The 19,883-nt window shown below is 37.9% G+C and overlaps 2 protein-coding genes across 3 annotated transcripts; both read left to right on the top strand.

Moving 5' to 3' along the window:
- The first annotated feature begins 214 nt into the window (after positions 1-214).
- On the top strand, positions 215-8,091 carry alx3 (ALX homeobox 3). 2 transcript variants are annotated; one of them, XM_079898065.1, is made up of 4 exons: positions 215-598; positions 4,200-4,471; positions 6,006-6,068; positions 7,249-8,091. In XM_079898065.1, the coding sequence occupies exons 1-4, from the start codon at positions 277-279 to the stop codon at positions 7,615-7,617; spliced, it is 1,026 nt and encodes a 341-aa protein (XP_079754191.1). In that variant the 5' UTR covers positions 215-276; the 3' UTR covers positions 7,618-8,091. The 2 variants fall into 2 exon arrangements, with proteins under 2 accessions (XP_079754191.1, XP_079754190.1); XM_079898064.1 differs by having other exon boundaries at positions 218-598; positions 6,006-6,131.
- A 2,741-nt stretch (positions 8,092-10,832) lies between these two features.
- On the top strand, positions 10,833-16,983 carry rbm15 (RNA binding motif protein 15). Its single transcript, XM_079896667.1, has one exon. The coding sequence runs from the start codon at positions 10,995-10,997 to the stop codon at positions 13,554-13,556; it is 2,562 nt and encodes an 853-aa protein (XP_079752793.1). The 5' UTR covers positions 10,833-10,994; the 3' UTR covers positions 13,557-16,983.
- The last annotated feature ends 2,900 nt before the right edge of the window (positions 16,984-19,883 follow it).

Below are 19,883 nucleotides of genomic sequence, written 5' to 3'. Positions count from 1 at the left end.
CTCTCATAACAAATTTGTTTTATAACTGAAAATGTTTTGGAGGTAGGCTAAATGGTTAATTGACAGGAGCCGCACGTGATTGATTTCTGGGCGTATTGAATCAGATCGCTGTCTCACTCCCTCCCAATTCACGGGTCTTTGTTTCTGATCCTCTAAATCCCACCCACTTGAAATGAAGAGGTGGAAAAAAATCCCCTACTCGCTCGCTACACTAACGTGTCCCCTGTTAATAGCATCCTAGTCCACTATTTGCGCTCTCGTGCTCGGGACGAGGTGATGGAGACTGAGAGTTGTTTGTCTTTCTCCTCGCCTCCAAACAGGATCACGCCGGAGAATTCACCCGGTTTGGAGCATAATTCCGGCTCGTTCTTTCAGTGTGACGACCTTCAAAAGTCTCCGCATCTTCCTCTAGCGCATCGACATGAGTTTTTCATGGGACGCTACGCTGACGGCGGCTCCGCGAACTTTACGCACGGCGTCAGCACAACTCCTCGCGCCTCGCCTGGAAAGCATACCAAGTTTTTGGAGAATATGAATCAGGACCAAAAACCTTCGATCACCGAGAAGAACTCGTCATTTTATGAGACGAATTCCGAAGGTAAGTGACTGTTGTTTTGGTAGTTTGTAATATAGCCTACCAAACGCTATAATAATAATAATAATAATAATAATAATAATAATAATAATAATTCTCAATTAAAGTTTAAAAAAAACTTTTTCAAAAACTCCGTCTGAAAGGCCCCATCTCGAAACAACCAAGATGACTGTTATGTGACAAACCATTAATGTTTTTAACTGACCCATAATTTGTTAAAAGTTTATGGCAATTGGATTTTTCTTTTTTTAATTATTATTATTATTATTTCATTTTCCCTTAAAAAGATATCACATCTAAGAAGTTAATCTGTGATGATTAGAGATAGATTAGGCCTATTTTAATATTTAATTTAAATTTTCATTTAGTCTTTTCGGTCAATCAGTGGGCCTATAAGCAGAATTGTTGAAATGGTCAAATGTCATTATTAATGTAATTATTATATTATTATAAATTAGCTAGTTCTAAATATAGGCCTAATAATTACTAATAAAAATAGGCTATACAGATCTCAATAACCAAACAGTAAATACGTAACATTAATAAGGCTATTAAGAAAAATACCAAAATCTTAAAAACAAGCAAGACAATACACTTATAAAAATAAAGTTCTTTAAGACTTTAGGTTCAACAAAGAAACATTAAAAAACCCTTTGGCCGTGTGGGGGTTTTACTTTTTTTTTTTTTTTTTTTTTTTTGAGAAATGAAAAAAGTTGATGTTTGGATCTTCAGGTCAGTGTATTTGTTGATATTTTCATAGAAGGTTCTCTAAATAACTACAAAATAATACATATTTTTATTTATTTATTTATTTATTATTATTATTTTATTTAGGCTATTTTGCTACACTTAAAATATATGTTAGGCTTTAAAAATGTTTAATTAGCTTTTTCAGATTGTAGAGAAAATTGATCTCAAATTGCCTAACTATTGATATTTTATTATTTTGTAGAAAAAAAAAAAAAGATTTACCCTAAATAAGATTTATTTATTTATTTTATTTTATTTTATTTGAACAGCTGAATGATTTCTTCAGGTTGTAGAATTATATGTATTTTAGATTAAGTTCAGGCCTGTACAGGCCAATATCCATGGCGCGTTTCGTCCTCAGACTTTTCCATATTATGATAAAAAATAAAGCATTTATAAAGTTCTAGATTATTGATAGTTATTTTAACAGGAGGTTGAATAACCCTCGAAGCGATTTAACGTTTTCTTCCCTTACCGGACTGGAACGATTTATTTCAACCACAAGTCCCAATTTATATAGCAGGCCTAAAATATTGCGATGTGAAGGCCTAATGCTCAGAAACAATATTTATTCAGATTACAGCATTCAAAACTGGATTTGTCTGCGCAGTTTTGAGGCCTGTCTCGTTTGCTTTTAAATGCCTTACAATATATTGTCACATATAAAGACGAACATTGATTTTCCTCGGAATAACAGATTGTAGGAACTAGGATGCTTGGGGATTCTAAATTCGTTTAATTTATGAACGATATTGTTGATACCATTTTCCATAAGTCAACAAGCAGTTTTCCATTTCTGAAATAACTTATTTGTTTTAAGATCACAGATTTGTTCAGCCAGCAGGCTATCTTTAGCCCTTTAATTGGGAACCATATACCTTATGGGGGGGTGGGGGTATATACCCTAAATATAGCCTGGATTTAATTAGTCAGAAGGAACTAGTTCTGAAGGCAACACTGTTATAATACCAGGTCAAAAGAACATTTCAAAGATAGGTTGTCTTTTGGCTTACAGTATAAGGAACAGAAAAAAAAATGCAGGGCTGTTTCAAATATGACTGGAGTTTTGGAAATAACTTGTTTTTGATACATCATTGCACTTACTTTATTATACAGGCCTATTCACATAAATACTATTTTGTCATTTTTACAATAATTTATTTATCAGGCTTTTGAAGGTCAGTAGACATATTGGGATATATTTATCCCAAATAAAAATGAAAATGAATAAACATTTACATAGACTACATTACAGAACCTTACAGTATAACTGTTCTTGACAGTTCTATAAAACTGAATTTATTTTTAGTTCCTAAACTATTTTAAGAGATCAGATATAATGAACTCTTTTATGTAGCTTTGTAAATGACTTCCTCTGTTTTGGTTCAAATTAAATTATGAAGAATAATTCATTTCTGCTACTTGTAATCACTGAGCAAAGAGACACATTGAGCAGTAAAGCAAACTGCCTGAGGATATTTTATGACCCAAGGTCAGATGTTTTGAATATCTAGAGAAATTATAAGTTCACTCTAATTCAGATGGAGCAGAGTTCTTGAGAGGAAACCGAACAGCATTATTATCAAACAATATTATGAGTTGAACTATTAGGAACTTTAGATGTGCCTTTTAATATAATAGTTTTTTATGTATGTGTATCTTATTTATTAACCTACATTTTATAGAGCCATAATTTTGTCATTTTATTGACCTATGATCATGGTTTAAACATTATCTCTCCATTCTATGCCTCGTTCAGGCAACTATGAGAAATTGCACAAATATATCTGAAAACATGAATCCAGCTACATCACTAAGGCATGTTTTATTTCCTTTTCAGTAAAAATTGGGAATACAAATATTGCATTACAATTTTTCTCAACGTCTCACTATTTTGGAAAGTAGTCATGAAAGAAAACAGCCTTCTAAAGCTAAAGCTCTATGCTTTATTCCTTATAAAACAGCACTTCCCATCCTTTATATTCTCTTGAGAAAAGCAAACACGTCCTGTTTGAATGATGTTTATTATTATAGTGATTTTAACAATCTTTTTTTGTTGTTGTTGTCTAAAATTCTTCGACTTCTTACAAACTTTTAATCTGTCACATCATAACAGTGGATTTTGTAATGACATGCTTTTTTATTGTATTATTCAAGCAAGCATACGAGCTAGCAAAAATTGCAACATTCACTCTAAACTCAAGCCATTCAATATCAAGTTTCAAGCTAATCAAAACAGTAAGCTCTACTGACAGTGTGTTTTATTATCCCTTTTAAAGTATGTGGAATACTCAAAAACAGACAGAATATTTAAAGGAGAACATTTTGTCTTTACGAGGTTGGTTAAATAGTCTACTATTTATTATAAAAAGCAGAGATATTTTTGATTTTATGTGCCGGTTGCACACCATTATTTCAATCCCAGTATTACATAAGCACTGTTGAGCTTACACAGTTTACAGTAGCATATACAGTGATTGCTATTAATTTATTACATATCAACAATGTGTTTTTAGCTAAAGTTAGGGAATATATTCAAATGAAAGCCTGCATTTTAATTTGTCTTTTTTTATTTTTATTATATATATAGATACTGCATTATAATTGTGTTTGCCGTTTAATTAAAACTCACTTTGGTTAGTCTAATGTCGCTTAGCCATGCCAGACAGCTACATCACATGATGAAATATTCAGGTTATACATAACAATTTAAAATGTCATTAACAGCAGTTGAGGAGACAAAAAAAGCACTGTACTTACTCAGAAACTGATGTTTAATTAGCCTGCACAGTATTATGTTAGAGACTAAATGGTCTCTGATCTGCATTTAACTTGCCTGTTTGTAACTTCGCAGGAGAGAAAACCCTACCCAAGACCCTTGGCTATCCTGCATTAAATTCAGAGTGCTGTGGAAAACTGAAAGAGCCGTCCCACGAACTAACTGGAGACTCCATCGCTGACTCCATCGACCTTTCAGGCAAGAACAAGAAGCGGCGAAACCGGACAACTTTCAGCACCTTTCAACTGGAGGAGCTGGAGAAGGTCTTTCAGAAGACGCATTACCCAGATGTGTATGCTAGGGAACAGCTGGCACTGAGAACGGAGCTTACAGAGGCCAGAGTGCAGGTGTGTTCGACTCCACCTCCTGGGACGGGTTGTTAGCTATGCATGTAAGAGGAATGCAAGATTAAATAAAACTGGTTTATATTAAAACAATCATGATACACTCTATCGTTCAAAAATGTAGGGTCCTTATGCTCACCAAGGCTGCATTTACTTAATCAAAAATACATTAAAAACAGTAATGCTTTGAAATATAATTACAATTTAAAACAACAATCAATATATTTTAAAATATAACTTATTTGTGTAATGTCAAAGCTGAATTTTCAGCATCATTACTCCAGTCTTCAGAGTCACATGATCCTTCAGAAATCATTCTAATATGCCGATATGGTGCTTAAGAAACATTTCTTCTTATTAGCAACGTTGAAAACAGTTGTTGTTCTTCTTAATATTATTGTGATAATCATGATACTTTGTTTCAGAGTTCTTTGATGAAAAGAAAGTTCAGAAGAACAGCATTTATTTGAAATAGAAAGCTGTTGTAACATTGTCAAAGACTTTACTGTCAGTTTTGATTAATGTATCCTTTCTGAAAAAAAGTATACATTTTTTCAAAGTAAAATTTTCAACTGTAATTGATTAATATATCTGGATACTCTGTTGAAAATGAATTGATACAATTGTGATTTAAAGGGTTAGTTCACCCAGAAATGAAAATTCTGTCAGTAATTTATCATGCTCATGTTGTTCCAACCCCTTAAGACTTTCGTTCATCTTCGGAACACAAAGTAAGATATTTTTGATGAAATCTGAGAGCTGTCTCACTCCTCCATAGGCTTCTATGGGATCGAAACTTGCCGGCCCAGAAAAGTTAGTAAAGACATTGTTGTTTTAAAACTACAGTGGCTAAGTTTATCAAGCGATGTGAATACTTTTTGTGCGCAAAAATAACGACTTTATTCAACCATCTCTTCTCTTCCATGTCTTTCTCCTAAGCTGTTGACGTAGTGTAACAGCACAGCGCTTCTGGGTTGTACATCTCAGAACGCAGGCTCACTATTGGCCGACGCTGGTCATGTGTGTGATGCATGTGATGCTGGCCAATAGTGAGCCTATGTTCTGACGTACAACCCAGAAGCGCTGCGCTTACACGTGAACTCACTCAGAGGCCCACACACAAGAAAATTAATAGTCGTTATTTTTGCGCACAAAAAGTATTTTCGTCGCTTGATAAACTTAAGGTTGAGCCACTGTAGTCACTTGGACTATTTTAACGATGTCTTTACTAACTTTTCTGGGCTGGCAGATATCGATTACATAGAAGCCTATGAAGGAGTGAGCCAGCTCTCAGATTTCATCAAAAATATCTTAATTTGTGTTCCGAAGATGAACGAAGGTCTTACGGGGTTGGAACAACATGGGGGTGAGTAATAACTGACAGAATTTTCATTTTTGGGTGAGCTAACCCTTTAAGAAAAGATCTATACATTTTACATGAGACAGAGGTGTTTCATTCAGACAGGGCCTATACTTCAGCTTCACCTTCAGCCAATCAAAGAAAAACTTTAAATGAATAAATGAGTTCTTTCCCCAGGTGTGGTTCCAAAACAGACGGGCCAAATGGAGAAAAAGAGAGCGCTACGGGAAGATGCAAGAGGTGCGAAACCACTTTGCTGCTACATACGATATCTCCCTTCTCCCTCGCTCCGACACATACCAGGTACACACACGAATATACAAACACAGAAGACACACAGAGCTTGAGAACAAGTATTTCAACACACACTGGGGAGCTGCTTTGGTTTGACTGGGGATATAGTGAACATTGTAACAAATTATATTTGTTGCCAAAAACACTGATTGAATTTAGGGGCCATTTACACAACCCCGATTTCTTTTCTTTTTTTAATTTAAGTTTTTATTGCAAAGGGAAAAAAATACACATCTGTTTATGACATTTGTCACTTTTACAGCTTTACCGGCTTACAATTATATTCATTAATCAGGAAAAGCAAAACTCTCCAGTGACTCAAGTTCTTCATATAAAACACCTCAATGTATCTCTTTAAGTTATCCTCAGTTTCAACACAGAAACTATTTAAAAAGAAGGGGGAAGTAGTCACATTACTCATAAAAAAGAATAAATAAAGTAATGATAATAAATAAAGAAATAAAATGTTAATTCTATATCAAAAAAGTATTTGGTTCTATAGGAGTTGTATACTCAATCCATTTGGACCAGAAATCAACCAATAAATCCTTCTGAAAATTCACACAAAATGTAATATATTGAAAATACTTTTTAAAACCAATCCATTACTGTTGTGGAGGGTTAGGTTTATAACAGCTTCTAGTTTTTCTAAACATGTATTTGTTCCTCCTTTCCCTGGAAACCACTGACACACTGCCCAAGTAAAGCCCTAAACTGAAATCAATTGAAGTGCCTTGAATCTTTTCTAATACAGTGCATATCTTTACAAAAACTTCTGATGTTCGGGCATGTGAAAGTGGTTGTATGGCATCCTGAGAACCACACTGTTTCCAACAATTTGCATTACCTAAAAATACCACCGTTTTCAACTAAAAATGGAAATCTTTTTTTTAGTTAATTTACTTGACAACAGCTCTTGGGAGCCTGAAACCGCAACCTTTTCAGAACAGGTTTCAAAGTGCTTTTTTTTTCTTTCCAAAATGATAACGTATGTAAACTTCTCAAATACTTTTTTATTTGTTTTTTTATTTTTCAGACAATATTCTATAATTATCATTAATTCTAAGACATATTAGAATAATTCACTAATGTATTTTTTGTGTTTTTCTATTTAATGTCCACATAGATGCAAAATACCCTATGGCCAAGCAGTGCGGGAACGGGAAGTGTAGGCGGAGCGGCCAGTGGTTGTGTTCTGGGCACGGAAAACATGGCGTCATCCTGCATGACCCCTTATCCCCATCCTCATGGCAACTTACCCGGGCTTATGGGTATGTCTGCATCTGCAGGCCATCCTCATCATCATCATCATCATCATCATCACCCAACCCACCATCCTAGTATAAACGGGATATACTCACTCCATGGCTTCCCAGGAAGCCTAGGGGCCCATTCCTATGAGCCCGGACCGGAGTCTGAATACAAGGCCTCAGGTCTGGTGGCCCTGCGCATGAAAACCAAAGACCCTGGGAGCCTGTTATCCTGGCCGACATGACCGTGCAGCTGCAATTGCGATTGCGATGACATCACTGAGCCAACAAACATTGAGCATGCCTGCACATACCGGCATGTTATAATGTTACTCAGAAACACACAACTGAAAGACACTATTTTTAAACGCTCAATGTACACATTTCTTTTTTGCAGGCTTCTAGATGTTTTCACGGCAAAGAACCAGCTTGTGCCCGGACTCTTTGTGTTGATCTCTTTCCCTATGGAAGCGTCTCATTTGTTTGTGTGATTTTGTTGAAACTCAATGAGCCATAATGGGCTTTGCACACAACTTGCCTAACTAATACTTTCTGGGATACTAAAATTGTAAAAATTGTGTAATATCAATTACCAAAGAGGATGTGCAACATGTTTATTTAAGTATGTTAATGTTAATCTCATAGTTTCAGTGTATGCAGTGTTTTAGCCCCATTATGTATATATGTAGTCCCAGTCAATAAATGTTTTTACATTTCCCAACTTTGTGCATTCAAATATGTCACCAAAAACACCAACTACATGTGTGCTTCTTTGGCTGGAATTAAGCATCTCTTCATATAGATTGCATTTTGTGTTGCTGATTGCTTAATGCTTATTCTAATTAGGAAACGCATGATGGATCTATTGGTATCATATTGGTTATTGCTGATACAGGTTTTTTTATTTAATGATTTTGGCCTATATTTAATCTCTACTTATGCTTGCTCATTTCTCCAAGTTTTACATTTAGATTACCTTAGCCATCATCTAATGCTTAATCTAAAAAAATGTAAAAGAAAAACATTAAATGTTATCTTTAGCAAACATCAGAATTTCATATTGAGCATTATAGAGCTAAATTCCCTTGCTGCATTAAACATTTTTTTATTTTATTTAAAAAAAAAATGTATTTAGATAAAATTGTACAGATTTAAACCATAATTTTGGTATCAACCAAAATCTTTATATTCATGCATCCTTAATTCTAATTTCATAGCAAATTTAACAGGCCCCGACAACTTTTGGAAACATACAAGCATCTCAAAATATTATAATGCAAGGAAAATATTTTGTGTGCCAATTCTTTAAGGCTAGTAGCCTTTAGATAAATGTTTGCATGTAAGGTGAAACGTTTTGTATTTGAGAGAAGACATGGCCGTCTAATGTGTAATTTTAAATGTGTGTTTTGCTGTAGGCCGGCTGGGAAGGCTGTCAAATGTCACTCGATACATCAGCAGCATGTGACACCACTGCTAATACAAAACCAACTAAGTAACCACAAGCCCTTCACTCCTGGACTGATGATGGATTGCAAGGTTTTTCTCTGTCGTATCTATCAGTTGAGGTCTGGGGTCTGACAGCAGAGCAGAACCACAAAGCCTAATGAATTATGAGTCAACTTACATGTTATGCTACTGTTTAATTCAAAAGTCTTGGACAAAAATCCTAAATACTTTAATTTTCCAGTGCACGCTTCAAGTTCTTGAAGCTGGCTCTGTTGTTGAATGTGTTGGATAAAGAATAATAATAATGAAAATGTAATAACAAGTTCAGAATGCACATAGGCCTCAATATCTAATCAAACTCAAATTCTGCCTGGTGAAAACATATTGTCACATATTCAATTTTTCTGACATTGACTTTTAACTAAAACTATATGTCCCTCATAAGAGTATACAGTTGATCGTGTTTGATGTGTTTTTGGAATCCCGATCCAGTGGGAAATAGCTGAAGTTAAAGTGTTCTGTTGATACAAGTGCCAAACAGCCTTGAGGAGGGCAGTTCTGTGACCCAGCAATGGGACTGGTGTGGGTTATTCAGCTCCATCTGGGTTTAATGACTGCATGCCAATCCTGCCAGCCATTCTTTCAGGGTGATTCACTTCATTTAGATGACACATAAGACGAAATTTTTCGAGATGAAAAAAGCAGCAGTAACATGATTTTCAAAGCTTCTCTCGATTTCCTAATTCTCAAAATGGGAACAGATCGACAGTCTCTTTGGGGCAAGCATTTCTTGCTGCTTCTTTCCTTTGTGCATTGAGGATGACAGAAATGCTGGATCACATTAAGTGCCAGTTTAGCTGACCGTGCCGTGTTTTGGAGAGAGCTGACATGTGGTTCCAATAGAGGATAGAAAGGGAGGCTGACAGAAACTCTCTCCACACCCACAGCTTCGAATTCCAGCCTGATCTTTCAAGAAAGGGGAGCCAGCTCCAGCTACACATGCAAACTGATTAAATCCCTGATTAAAGGATGTGATAAAGAAACATAGCTCAGGAATACAAGAGAAGCATTACTAATAAGAACTACAATGAAACTGGCAGGATGAAAAATGTACACAAAGACAGTGTGTGCTAACTATTGTAAGCTCTGATAGGACGGACATACAATAAACGTATACACAGCATCTCAATATTTAATATTAACCATAAAATAGCCAAAACTATTGAGTTGACCTGTCTTGATGACCTGCAGCAGTTTGAATGACAACTTGGCAGTTAACTGGCAGATAACCACTATAGGCTTTTTGTAGCTATTTAAATATGTTACTTAACATCTTACATTAGCCTTAGGTTAGCTATTTGGGAGACAAAAATAAATAAATATTCCACCCGTTCTGAAAATCTTTATTATAAAAAAAAAAAATCATTTTATTAGGGTGAACCCCGTTGACAATGCTAAATCTAATGGGCTACTGAACCGACATGTTAAAAAAACTATTCTTCACGTTTACACTAACGTGACCCTTCCGTTCACCTCAGTGGAACAGGCAAGCATCACCATCTGTTGGACATAAAGTGAACTACCATATTTTTATGTTTCATTTATTCGACCACTCACAATTTATAAAGATAACATTTGTAATTTAAATGAAATGTAAGACAAAACTCCCAGTATTTAGAATCAACTCAACATAAAACACTTTTTAAATTCAAACAATTTTTGTTGAATCCTAACAGATTTATTGATTCGTCATGTTTATTAAAAGATGATGGAATTTGGTGCAGAAGCACATATATTATATTTTAGGTGCATGACCTCAAGACCTCATTGAAGATTAGTTAAATGTCACCTCTCTTGTTTATAAAGTGGCTATGGTTATGGTTATAAATATTTGCCGTTTGAAGCTAAAATGGTGTACATCGAGACTGGGCGCTGTACGGGCGGTCTAGATTGACAGACAGAACAACCAGTGGCGTGGAAGTTTCTCAGAGAGTCAAACCAATCAAAGTCGACGGGCGGGACATGTTTTAGTCTCGACAAGATGGCGTATGCGGTTGTTTTGCCGCAGGGACACTGAACAAATTATACAATTTCTCGTGTAAATTCGTTGCCATCGCGTTAGCGTAACTGTTAAAAAAGTGTTTTGTTTGACGCGCAAAGCCAGAGGATATCTAACATGAAAGGGAAAGAGCGGTCGCCTGTGAAAAAGCGTTCAAGGGCCTTGGATGATATACGAGACAGGGGAGGAAGCCACCCGACCAGTAAGAAAATGGGGGTTATCTCGATTTCTGGCGGGGGGAGCAACAACGGCAATAGTTCTTCTAAAAGCGAAGGGGGCTCTGCACGAAGGGGGCTGATCGGAGATAAAAGAGATGGAAGGGATTTTGACGGACATGTCTCCAGTCGGACTGGAAATAACCACGGTTACACCAGCCCCGTTGCGAGCTCGAGCGGCAAGAATCACGCGTCGAGCTTGTCTTTAGAGGCGGCCGCGCGCACCAACTCGCGCGGAGAGTCGCGCGCCCCGCTTCCCACCAACGAAAGTGAGTACAAAACTTTAAAAATCAGCGAGCTCGGCTCCCAACTGAGCGACGAGGAAATCGAGGACGGCCTTTTCCACGAATTCAAAAAATTTGGTGATGTGAGCGTTAAAATCAGCCGAGTCAATGACGAGAGAATCGCATTCGTCAACTTTAGGAGACCGGATGATGCCAGGGCGGCAAAGCACGCGCGAGGGCGGCTGGTGCTGTACGACCGTCCTTTGAAAATCGAGGCTGTCTACTTGAATAGGCGGAGAAGTCGGTCTCCGGTAGATAAAGACCATTTCTCTGTCGTTGCTGGCCATAGACATTTGCATACCCAGAGGCCGCTCTCTCCAACCGGTCTGGGTTACAGAGACTACCGGTTACAGCAGTTAGCGCTGGGCCGGCTTCCTCCTCCCCCACCCCCGCCCTTACCGAGAGAGCTTGAAAGAGAAAGAGAATTTGCCTTTTATGAAGCGAGGGCGCGGCCCGCGTACATCGCTGAGCGAGCCGCTCCTTTCCGTGAGGAGGACTTTATCTCTCCAGAGGACGACCAGAGAGCCAACCGCACACTATTTCTGGGTAATTTGGATATTACTGTGACTGAAAATGATTTGAGGAGGGCTTTTGAACGATTTGGGACCATCACTGAGGTGGACATTAAAAGGCCCACTCGGGGCCAGAGCAGCACCTATGGCTTTCTTAAATTTGAGAACTTGGACATGGCCCACAGAGCAAAAATGAGCATGTCTGGGAAAGTCGTGGGCCGAAACCCCATAAAAATTGGCTATGGCAAAGCCACCCCCACCACACGCCTATGGGTGGGTGGTCTTGGACCTTGGGTGCCTCTCACTGCGCTAGCCAGGGAATTTGACCGCTTTGGCACTATTAGGACTATAGACTACAGAAAAGGGGACACCTGGGCTTATATTCAGTATGAAAGCCTGGATGCCGCTCAGGCAGCCTGCACACACATGCGTGGATTTCCTCTCGGCGGTCCCGACAGGAGGCTGAGGGTGGACTTCGCTGACACGGAGCACCGCTACCAGCAGCAGTTCTTGCAGCCCCTCCCTTTGCAGCACTATGAAATCGTGGCTGAGTCTTTCGTCCATCGCGCCACCCCCGAGGCCATCAGGGTCCGAGAACGGACTCCCCCACCACTGCACTTCAGAGAACGAGAACTGTACGCCGGGGCTGAATGGCCTGCCCCTGCCATTCGTGAACGTGTACGAACTCCTGCATTTGAGCCCCTTGAACACTTGGAGCGTGAACGACGGCGAGAGGCGTGGTCACTGGAGCGGGAGCTGCCGGCCAGGGACGCTGCACGCAAACGTCGACTCATGGAGGACGGGAGACATCTGGAGTGTTCGCCTGACAGCAGCAGCGAGTGGGCAGCCCGACGCCGCAGACCGCCGTCCCTTGAAGGCAGCCCGGGAGGGAGCAGCCGAGATGGTCGATTCAGCGACTCCGAGCGTCCAGCGAGAGCAGATCGGGTGTCCCCTGCACGAGAGAGCCGCAGCAGCCTGGACCGAGCCCCTGGTGAGAAGCGCATAAAAGGCAGCAGCGTCTCAGAGACCAGTGTCGGCGCAAGTCCAGCGGAAAGAAAGCGCAAAGCAGGCGATTCAGCCAAAGGCATCTCCAAGAGGGACAGATCCGAGGGCAGCTCCAAAAGCAGCCAGGCTTCAAAGCAGGATGCAGGGGGCAAGCTTAGCATGGCCTGGAATGGCATGCTGCTCCTAAAGAACAGTAACTTCCCAGCCAGCATGCATCTCCTGGACGGGGACTTGAGCGTCGCCACCAGTCTTCTTATCGACGGCAGCATGGGCGGCAAAGTCGCTCAGCTGCGCATCACGCAACGTCTCCGCCTCGACCAGCCCAAGATCGACGAAGTGTCTCGCCGCATCAAAGTCGCAGGCCCGGGCGGGTATGCAGTTCTTCTGGCAGTTCCGGGAAGCACCGAGGAGCCTTCATCTTCAGACCCAGCAGCATCGACACAGAGGCCCCTGCGCAACTTGGTTTCCTACCTGAAGCAAAAGCAGGCCGCTGGGGTCATCAGTTTACCCGTCGGGGGCAGTAGAGATAAGGACAACACTGGCGTCCTGCACGCATTTCCACCATGTGATTTCTCTCAGCAGTTCTTAGATTCTTCTGCGAAAGCTCTTGCCAAAACGGAAGAGGACTTCCTGGTCATGATCATTGTGCGAGGAGCATCCTAACAATCATAATACACACTAAAGTATTGTTAAATGCAAGCTTCTCTTAATGTCTCTTAATTGCATGCTCTCTAAAGCAGAAGTGGTACTAGAGTAAAGGGCAAATGTTATTACCTGCTCTGCCAAACTTGTACAAAAACGAAAGAAAAAGGCCCATTCGTATAGCAAAGTTTAGCTCTATATAGCAATATATTTGTTTTCCATTGCAATTTATTCAGATGTCTAGTTTGTGATAAGTTGTACCCTGCGTAAAAGAATGAGTGATATTGGGTATATTAGAATAGAAATTTAATTTGCTATGGGTCATTAAACACTGTTTAGTTACAATACTTCCGATCAACATGTATTTCAGTCAGATTCCAGACAGTTATCCCTGTACGAAATCAATGTTCATTTCATTCATGTTCATGGTTTTCAATTGATCTGATTTAATGGGAACTTGGTTTGTGTCTTGATGCTTTGAACAATCATTCATTAATGGGGAGTGTAATATAAGTATATATAGTCCTGTAGGCAACTAAAACAGGCCGAATATTTTGCTCAGTGAACTGCATGTTAATGCTCGTGTTCTACTGTAAGCTGTTGCAGAGGTTTAATATACAAAGATGTAGCCAAATAGTGTCATCAGTGTTATATTGATTGAAACAGGCAGCATTTTAACACCCCATTTCACATTAAAAAAAAAATCTGTAAACATTTTGATTATAAAAGTAGTCCTCCTTAGACCAAAGCGTTACATCAAACATCAAGCATCAAATTTTGTGAAGAATAAGGTATTCTGACATACTGTTTCCATGTTTTTGGGTTACATTTGAAAGGTTTTGAATTAAGCATGATTCTGGTTTCAAAGTGAGGTGTCTCAGTTTAAATTATGATTATAATTAATTTGTTTGCATAGTGTGGTTTTAATTTTATTTTCCCCATAGGACTGTCATTATTTTCCAGATATATCCTCTTTACAGTGACATTTTTAATACTGGTATTCTTATAAAGGTCTCTTTATAAAGATGCATTTGCTATAAAAAAACAGACTTTTCAAATAATCAATGTTAAGTGCATGTGGCGTATAATATGATATTTTGTCATTGTCACCCGTAATTTGCTAAATATGCCATGTGGATAGCACTGAGAACTTAAAGGGAAAGTTCACCCAAAAATTAAAGTTCTGTCATTTACTCAGCCTTATGTTTTTCCAAACCTGTATGAGTTTCTTTCTTCTGTTGAACCCAAAAGAAGATATTTTGAAGAATGTTGTAGCCGTTGACTTCCATAGTATTTTTTTTTCTACTCTGAAAGTCAACTGTTTGATTACCAACATTCTTCAAAATATCTTATTTTGGGTTCAACAGAAGAAAGAAACTCATACAGGTTTGGAACAACTTGAGGGTTAGTGAGTGATGACAGAATTTTAATTTTTGGGTGAACTAACCCTTTAAGGTGTGTGACTAATTTAAAGAAATCAAGCCCACAGATTTGCACACAAACAGAGACTTTGATGCCCTAAAATTTTGAATCTTGTGCAACTGTAAGACAGTCCTACATTTTATTTTATTGACATACTTTTAGTTGACAATATAGATGTACATTTAAATATGTTCATAGTTTAACAGCCATTTATGTTTGAAATATTACACGCTGTTGTGGTTCTTAGGTGTCATTGTTCGAATGGTTTTAAAATGACAGTCTATACTTTACTCTGAAGTCCTGAAGAAGTAGAAATTTGTGTTCTTAGTCTGTTTAGCTAACTGCAGTGTACTGATCTGATGCATAACTAACATCTTTTCATGTATGACTTTTCTATTCCTCACACTAAATTGTGTTTTAAAAGTTGATTGATTGGTAATTTCACAGTATAACAGCTCTTTGTGTACATGGTTAAATGGACATACTGTACGTTCAGTCCCGGCCACACAGGACAGGACAGCAAATGGACCGTTCCACAAGTGGACTTCACATGGCTGGAAGCCGAAATAATTGTTTGAAATGATTCAGGAGCCCTTTGGATGCACAGGGGCAAGAGCTTTCCATTTAGTGTTAGTGTACTCTCACTGAGAGCATCTTCCTGCTTGTGTAATTGTTTTTTTTTTTTTTTTGTGCTTACAGTTCCCGTATTTAAACGGAAATAATGACACTCTTGATTTGTGCTGTGTTTACCTAATTTCTTGATTGGGGAGAAAGAGGAAGCGTCACTCACTCCTTGCACAGCTCTTGACGTGGCTGTTTGTACACACACAAAAAGTGCACTGGCCCCTCATTTGATTATATCACGCTATCAATAAATTGTTTCATTTGAGGGAGAAATGTTTATTCCTTGGAAATCAATTGAAGAACGCCTGCGCTGCTTTTTTCGGTTGTGTTTCGGGAGGAATTGTTGCTCAAATGCTTGTTTCTGCTCAGGAAAGAGAAATTCTCCTCCTTTGTGTTCGGCCCGGGATCAGTCATGGCAGTGAGAGCGAAGGGGCGAGAGAGCTCTTTTGAGGCTCGATGTTGTTGTTGATCTGTGTTTTCCACCCTTGTGTCCTGGAGTTGCCCCACATGCTAAGTAACCTGAGGGTGCTGCTGCCCCCCCAACCCTCAAACAGATCAGGGAGAAAGGGGCCGTTCTGCTGAGCGTTGAGAATGAGTGGAGAGATGATGTTTGCGCAGACCTTCATCTAAACTGAAATATCTGTTTCAGCACCTTTTGATTCTCTCAGGCGTGCCGGCTGCTCCCCGTATGTGTCCCTCAGCTGGAAGTATCCAGGCTTGCTGTAACCTGGCCGGCCACACTATGCATTGCCAGCACGACTGCCTGAACCTTACCTGATATCAGTGATTTCCAATTCAGAGGAGCAGGCATTTGTTTATCCCATCCTTTGATTTCGTCTGATATGATTTTGTTTTGCTCCATTGAAAATCAGTGAAGGAAGAGGATTTAGAAAAGCCAAAAAAGCGGTTTTAGCCTTCGAAATTGTGTGCGCCTCGAATCGAGCTTTGATAGTTTTGTTTCCTTAAACGTTTATTTTCCCGAAAGAGATTGTAAAATGCATCCAGATGATCGGTACGTGGTTAATTGACCCTCCGTTGTGAAGAACCCCTGAAAGAAAACAAGCTGCCCTTGTGAACTCCACTCAAAGTTAACATGGAGTTTGCTTGCGTTGCGAGGAGCCTCATCAGGAGGAAGAGAATGAACACCACCTCCTTCCCTTTCCTTAGTAAGACATGCGGTCAGCTGCATCACTTCACCAGCAGCTCATTCAGGCCTCTGGCGTGAGGATCCAGACCAGTCCTCTGGTGTGGGTGGTGAGTAAGGGAGCATTTGCTTCATACCAGGTCTTTAGACTCAGAGTCTACCTGGTACAGGTAAGTGTCAGTTAAACAAATGCATTAGAACATTGACTGTAACTGTGACATCTTGGCCTGTATTATCCAAAACATTTCTTTCCTCTGACTGAACAAAAAAAAAAAAAAAAAAATATATATATATATATATATATATATATATATATATCGGTATCACTTTACAATAAGGTTGCATTAGTTAACATGAACTACGAATGAACAATATTTTACAGGATTTATTCATCTTAGTTCATTTCAACATTTACTAGTGCACTATTAAAATCAAGTTGCATTTGTTAGCATTAATGCACTGTGAACTAACGTGAACAACTGTATTTTTTTATTAACTAACATTAACAAAGATTATATACTATAACAAATGTATTGCTCATTGTTAGTTCATATTAGTTAATGCATTAATAAATGAGACTTGTAAAGTGTTACCGAAATATTTGTTACGCTATATTTTTGGTAGGAGGTCAAAGACTTGTGAATTTACACAAATAAACTGGCAATAAGGATGTTCATGTTAAAGCACTAGTTCACCTGAAAATGTTCTCACTCAAGTTCTTCCAAACCTGTATGACTTTCTTTTTTGAAATTTTCTGTTTTTTCCTACGTATAATTTTTCTAATTGTTGTTTTGGACCCTATTGACTTTAACTGTATGGGCAACAATGGTTAAAACATTCTTCAAAATATATTTTGCTTTCAACAGAAGAAGAAAAAAAAAAAGTCATCCAGGTTTGGAATGACATGAGGGTGAGTCAATTATGACAGAATTTGCATTTTTGGGTGAACTATCCCTTTAAGTGAAGAATAATAAATGCATTGTATTTTCAAATGTAAATAAATTAATAACCTATATATTATTCATAGATGCAAAAATAATTGTTGGTTGTACACCTAGAATGACCATAACTCAAATTAACATTAATAGTTTTAAATAAATGTAGAAAAAAAACAAAACTTTAAAATAAGTATAGGCTATCTGTGTTCTTAAATTTTTATTTGGATTATACAAAATTGGAGACAGCTTTTATAAGATCTAAAACAACCACATTTACAATTTGCAATAAAATTACATATACAATTTAAAGGGATAATTTTTACTCACTGTCAGGTTGTTCCAAACCTGTACGAGTTTCTTTCTTCCGTTGAACAAAAAATAAGATATTTTAAAGAAATGTTGGTGTCCAGACAGTTAACGGAAGCCATTGACTTTCATAGTATTTTTTTTCCTACTATGGAAGTTAATGGCTACCATCAACTGTCTGGACACCAACGTTCTTCAGAATATCTTCTTATGCGTTCAACAGAAGAACAGTGAGTAAGTAATGACAAAATGTTCATTTTTGGGTAAACTATCCCTTTTAACATAATGCCACACTTCATTTTAGCCTTTGTATTTTCATAGAGTTTTTCACTCCAGTTAAAGCTTCACTAGATTTACTATTAGCATTTTAAGCCATTTAATCAGCCTTATAATCATAACAATTAATTGCCTTATAAGTTCTATTGATAATTTTCATTGTAACTTTCACCTGTCTGTGTTGAAAGTACTGTAATTGATAGATTCTTAGAGCACTAGGTACATAATAATTTGCTACAATGATGTCAATATCAGGCTCCTCCTGATTGTAAAATATTTTCCTAATGATAGCAGGAAATGAATAAGATAGTGATTACATTAGTTATGCAGTAAATTATGAACATACTTGAAAATAACCAGGGGCTGTGGGAGATTGTGTTGAATATCTTATCTAATATATTGAATATCTAATTAAATTATGATAGGTGTCAGAAAAATTATTTAATTGCATAGGGCTTTTTTTTTATTTAGCATACATAGGACTGTCATCATTTCTACCTTCACAATGAATGACACTGTTAATACTGGTATTCTTATGAAGATCACTTTATAAACATAAAGACAAACAGGAATTTTCTGTACAAACATAGATTTCTGCCCATGGATATGAATAGAATTAACAAGCTGAAAATATGTATGTATATTTTATATATATATATATATATATATATATATATATATATATATATATATATATATATATATATATATACACACACACTCAGTTATAAAAAGTCAATCTTCAAATTTTACAGTACATTTAAAGAATTTACAGTACATTTAAAGAAATATTGGTGTTTTATTTCAAATTTCGATTCTATTACTCTCTCATTTTGAAGGTCATATGTCATTGACGCTGCCTCATTTCAGAAAAGTAACCAAATTACAATAATTTACTCCTCACAAGGAACAGTCAATTTTAAAATGATTAGTTTTCTAAAAAGGAAACATCCTGGATGACATATTATGCGTTCCACAAAGGTGACCTCCGGAGGGCGCAGCCTTTTGAAATGAGACAGCTTTTATTATGAGTATTGACCAAAATCTGCTCTTTGCAAAAAGATTTGGGCACTGACTAATATTAAATCCATTTGCATTAACAAATACACCTGATATAATTCATCTCTATAACATTTTTACTTGTCCAGTTTCAGTTACGCATTGAGAGAATACCATGGCAGTGACGGAAATGAGTTCTCTCAGTCCATGGCACTCAGCTGTGGTCTCTTATGTTTTCTCTTGTGTCTTCACCACAGTTCTGACTGACTGGCCTGTCTTCTGATGCTATGGAATGGGCCTGGTAACTTGGTAACCGTAGGTCTCCACGGTAACACTCAAACCCCTCCTCTGGCCTCATTTGCATAATCTCTTTGTGTAGTCTTGGCACTTTTCCCTCCCCACTTTTCCAAGCAATGAAAAGACCATATTAAGTCTGGACAGACCAAAACATTAGCTCATTGTTCCTGGTTGTAGCTTAGTTCTCTCCATAAGCTACCACATGATGACTATAAAACTATTTCAGGCCTCACAAGAGGCTTTCTACCCTCTGATCTTAATAAGAATGACCTTACTACTCTTGAGTGTTTATTGGAAACTCAAGTTAAATGTGCAAACTGAATACAGCCAGAATTAGCTTTT

Source organism: Squalius cephalus (assembly GCF_949319135.1).
Source record: "Squalius cephalus genome assembly, chromosome: 16".
Lineage (NCBI taxonomy): Eukaryota > Metazoa > Chordata > Actinopteri > Cypriniformes > Leuciscidae > Squalius > Squalius cephalus.
This window is presented reverse-complemented; position numbering and strand designations above follow the sequence as displayed.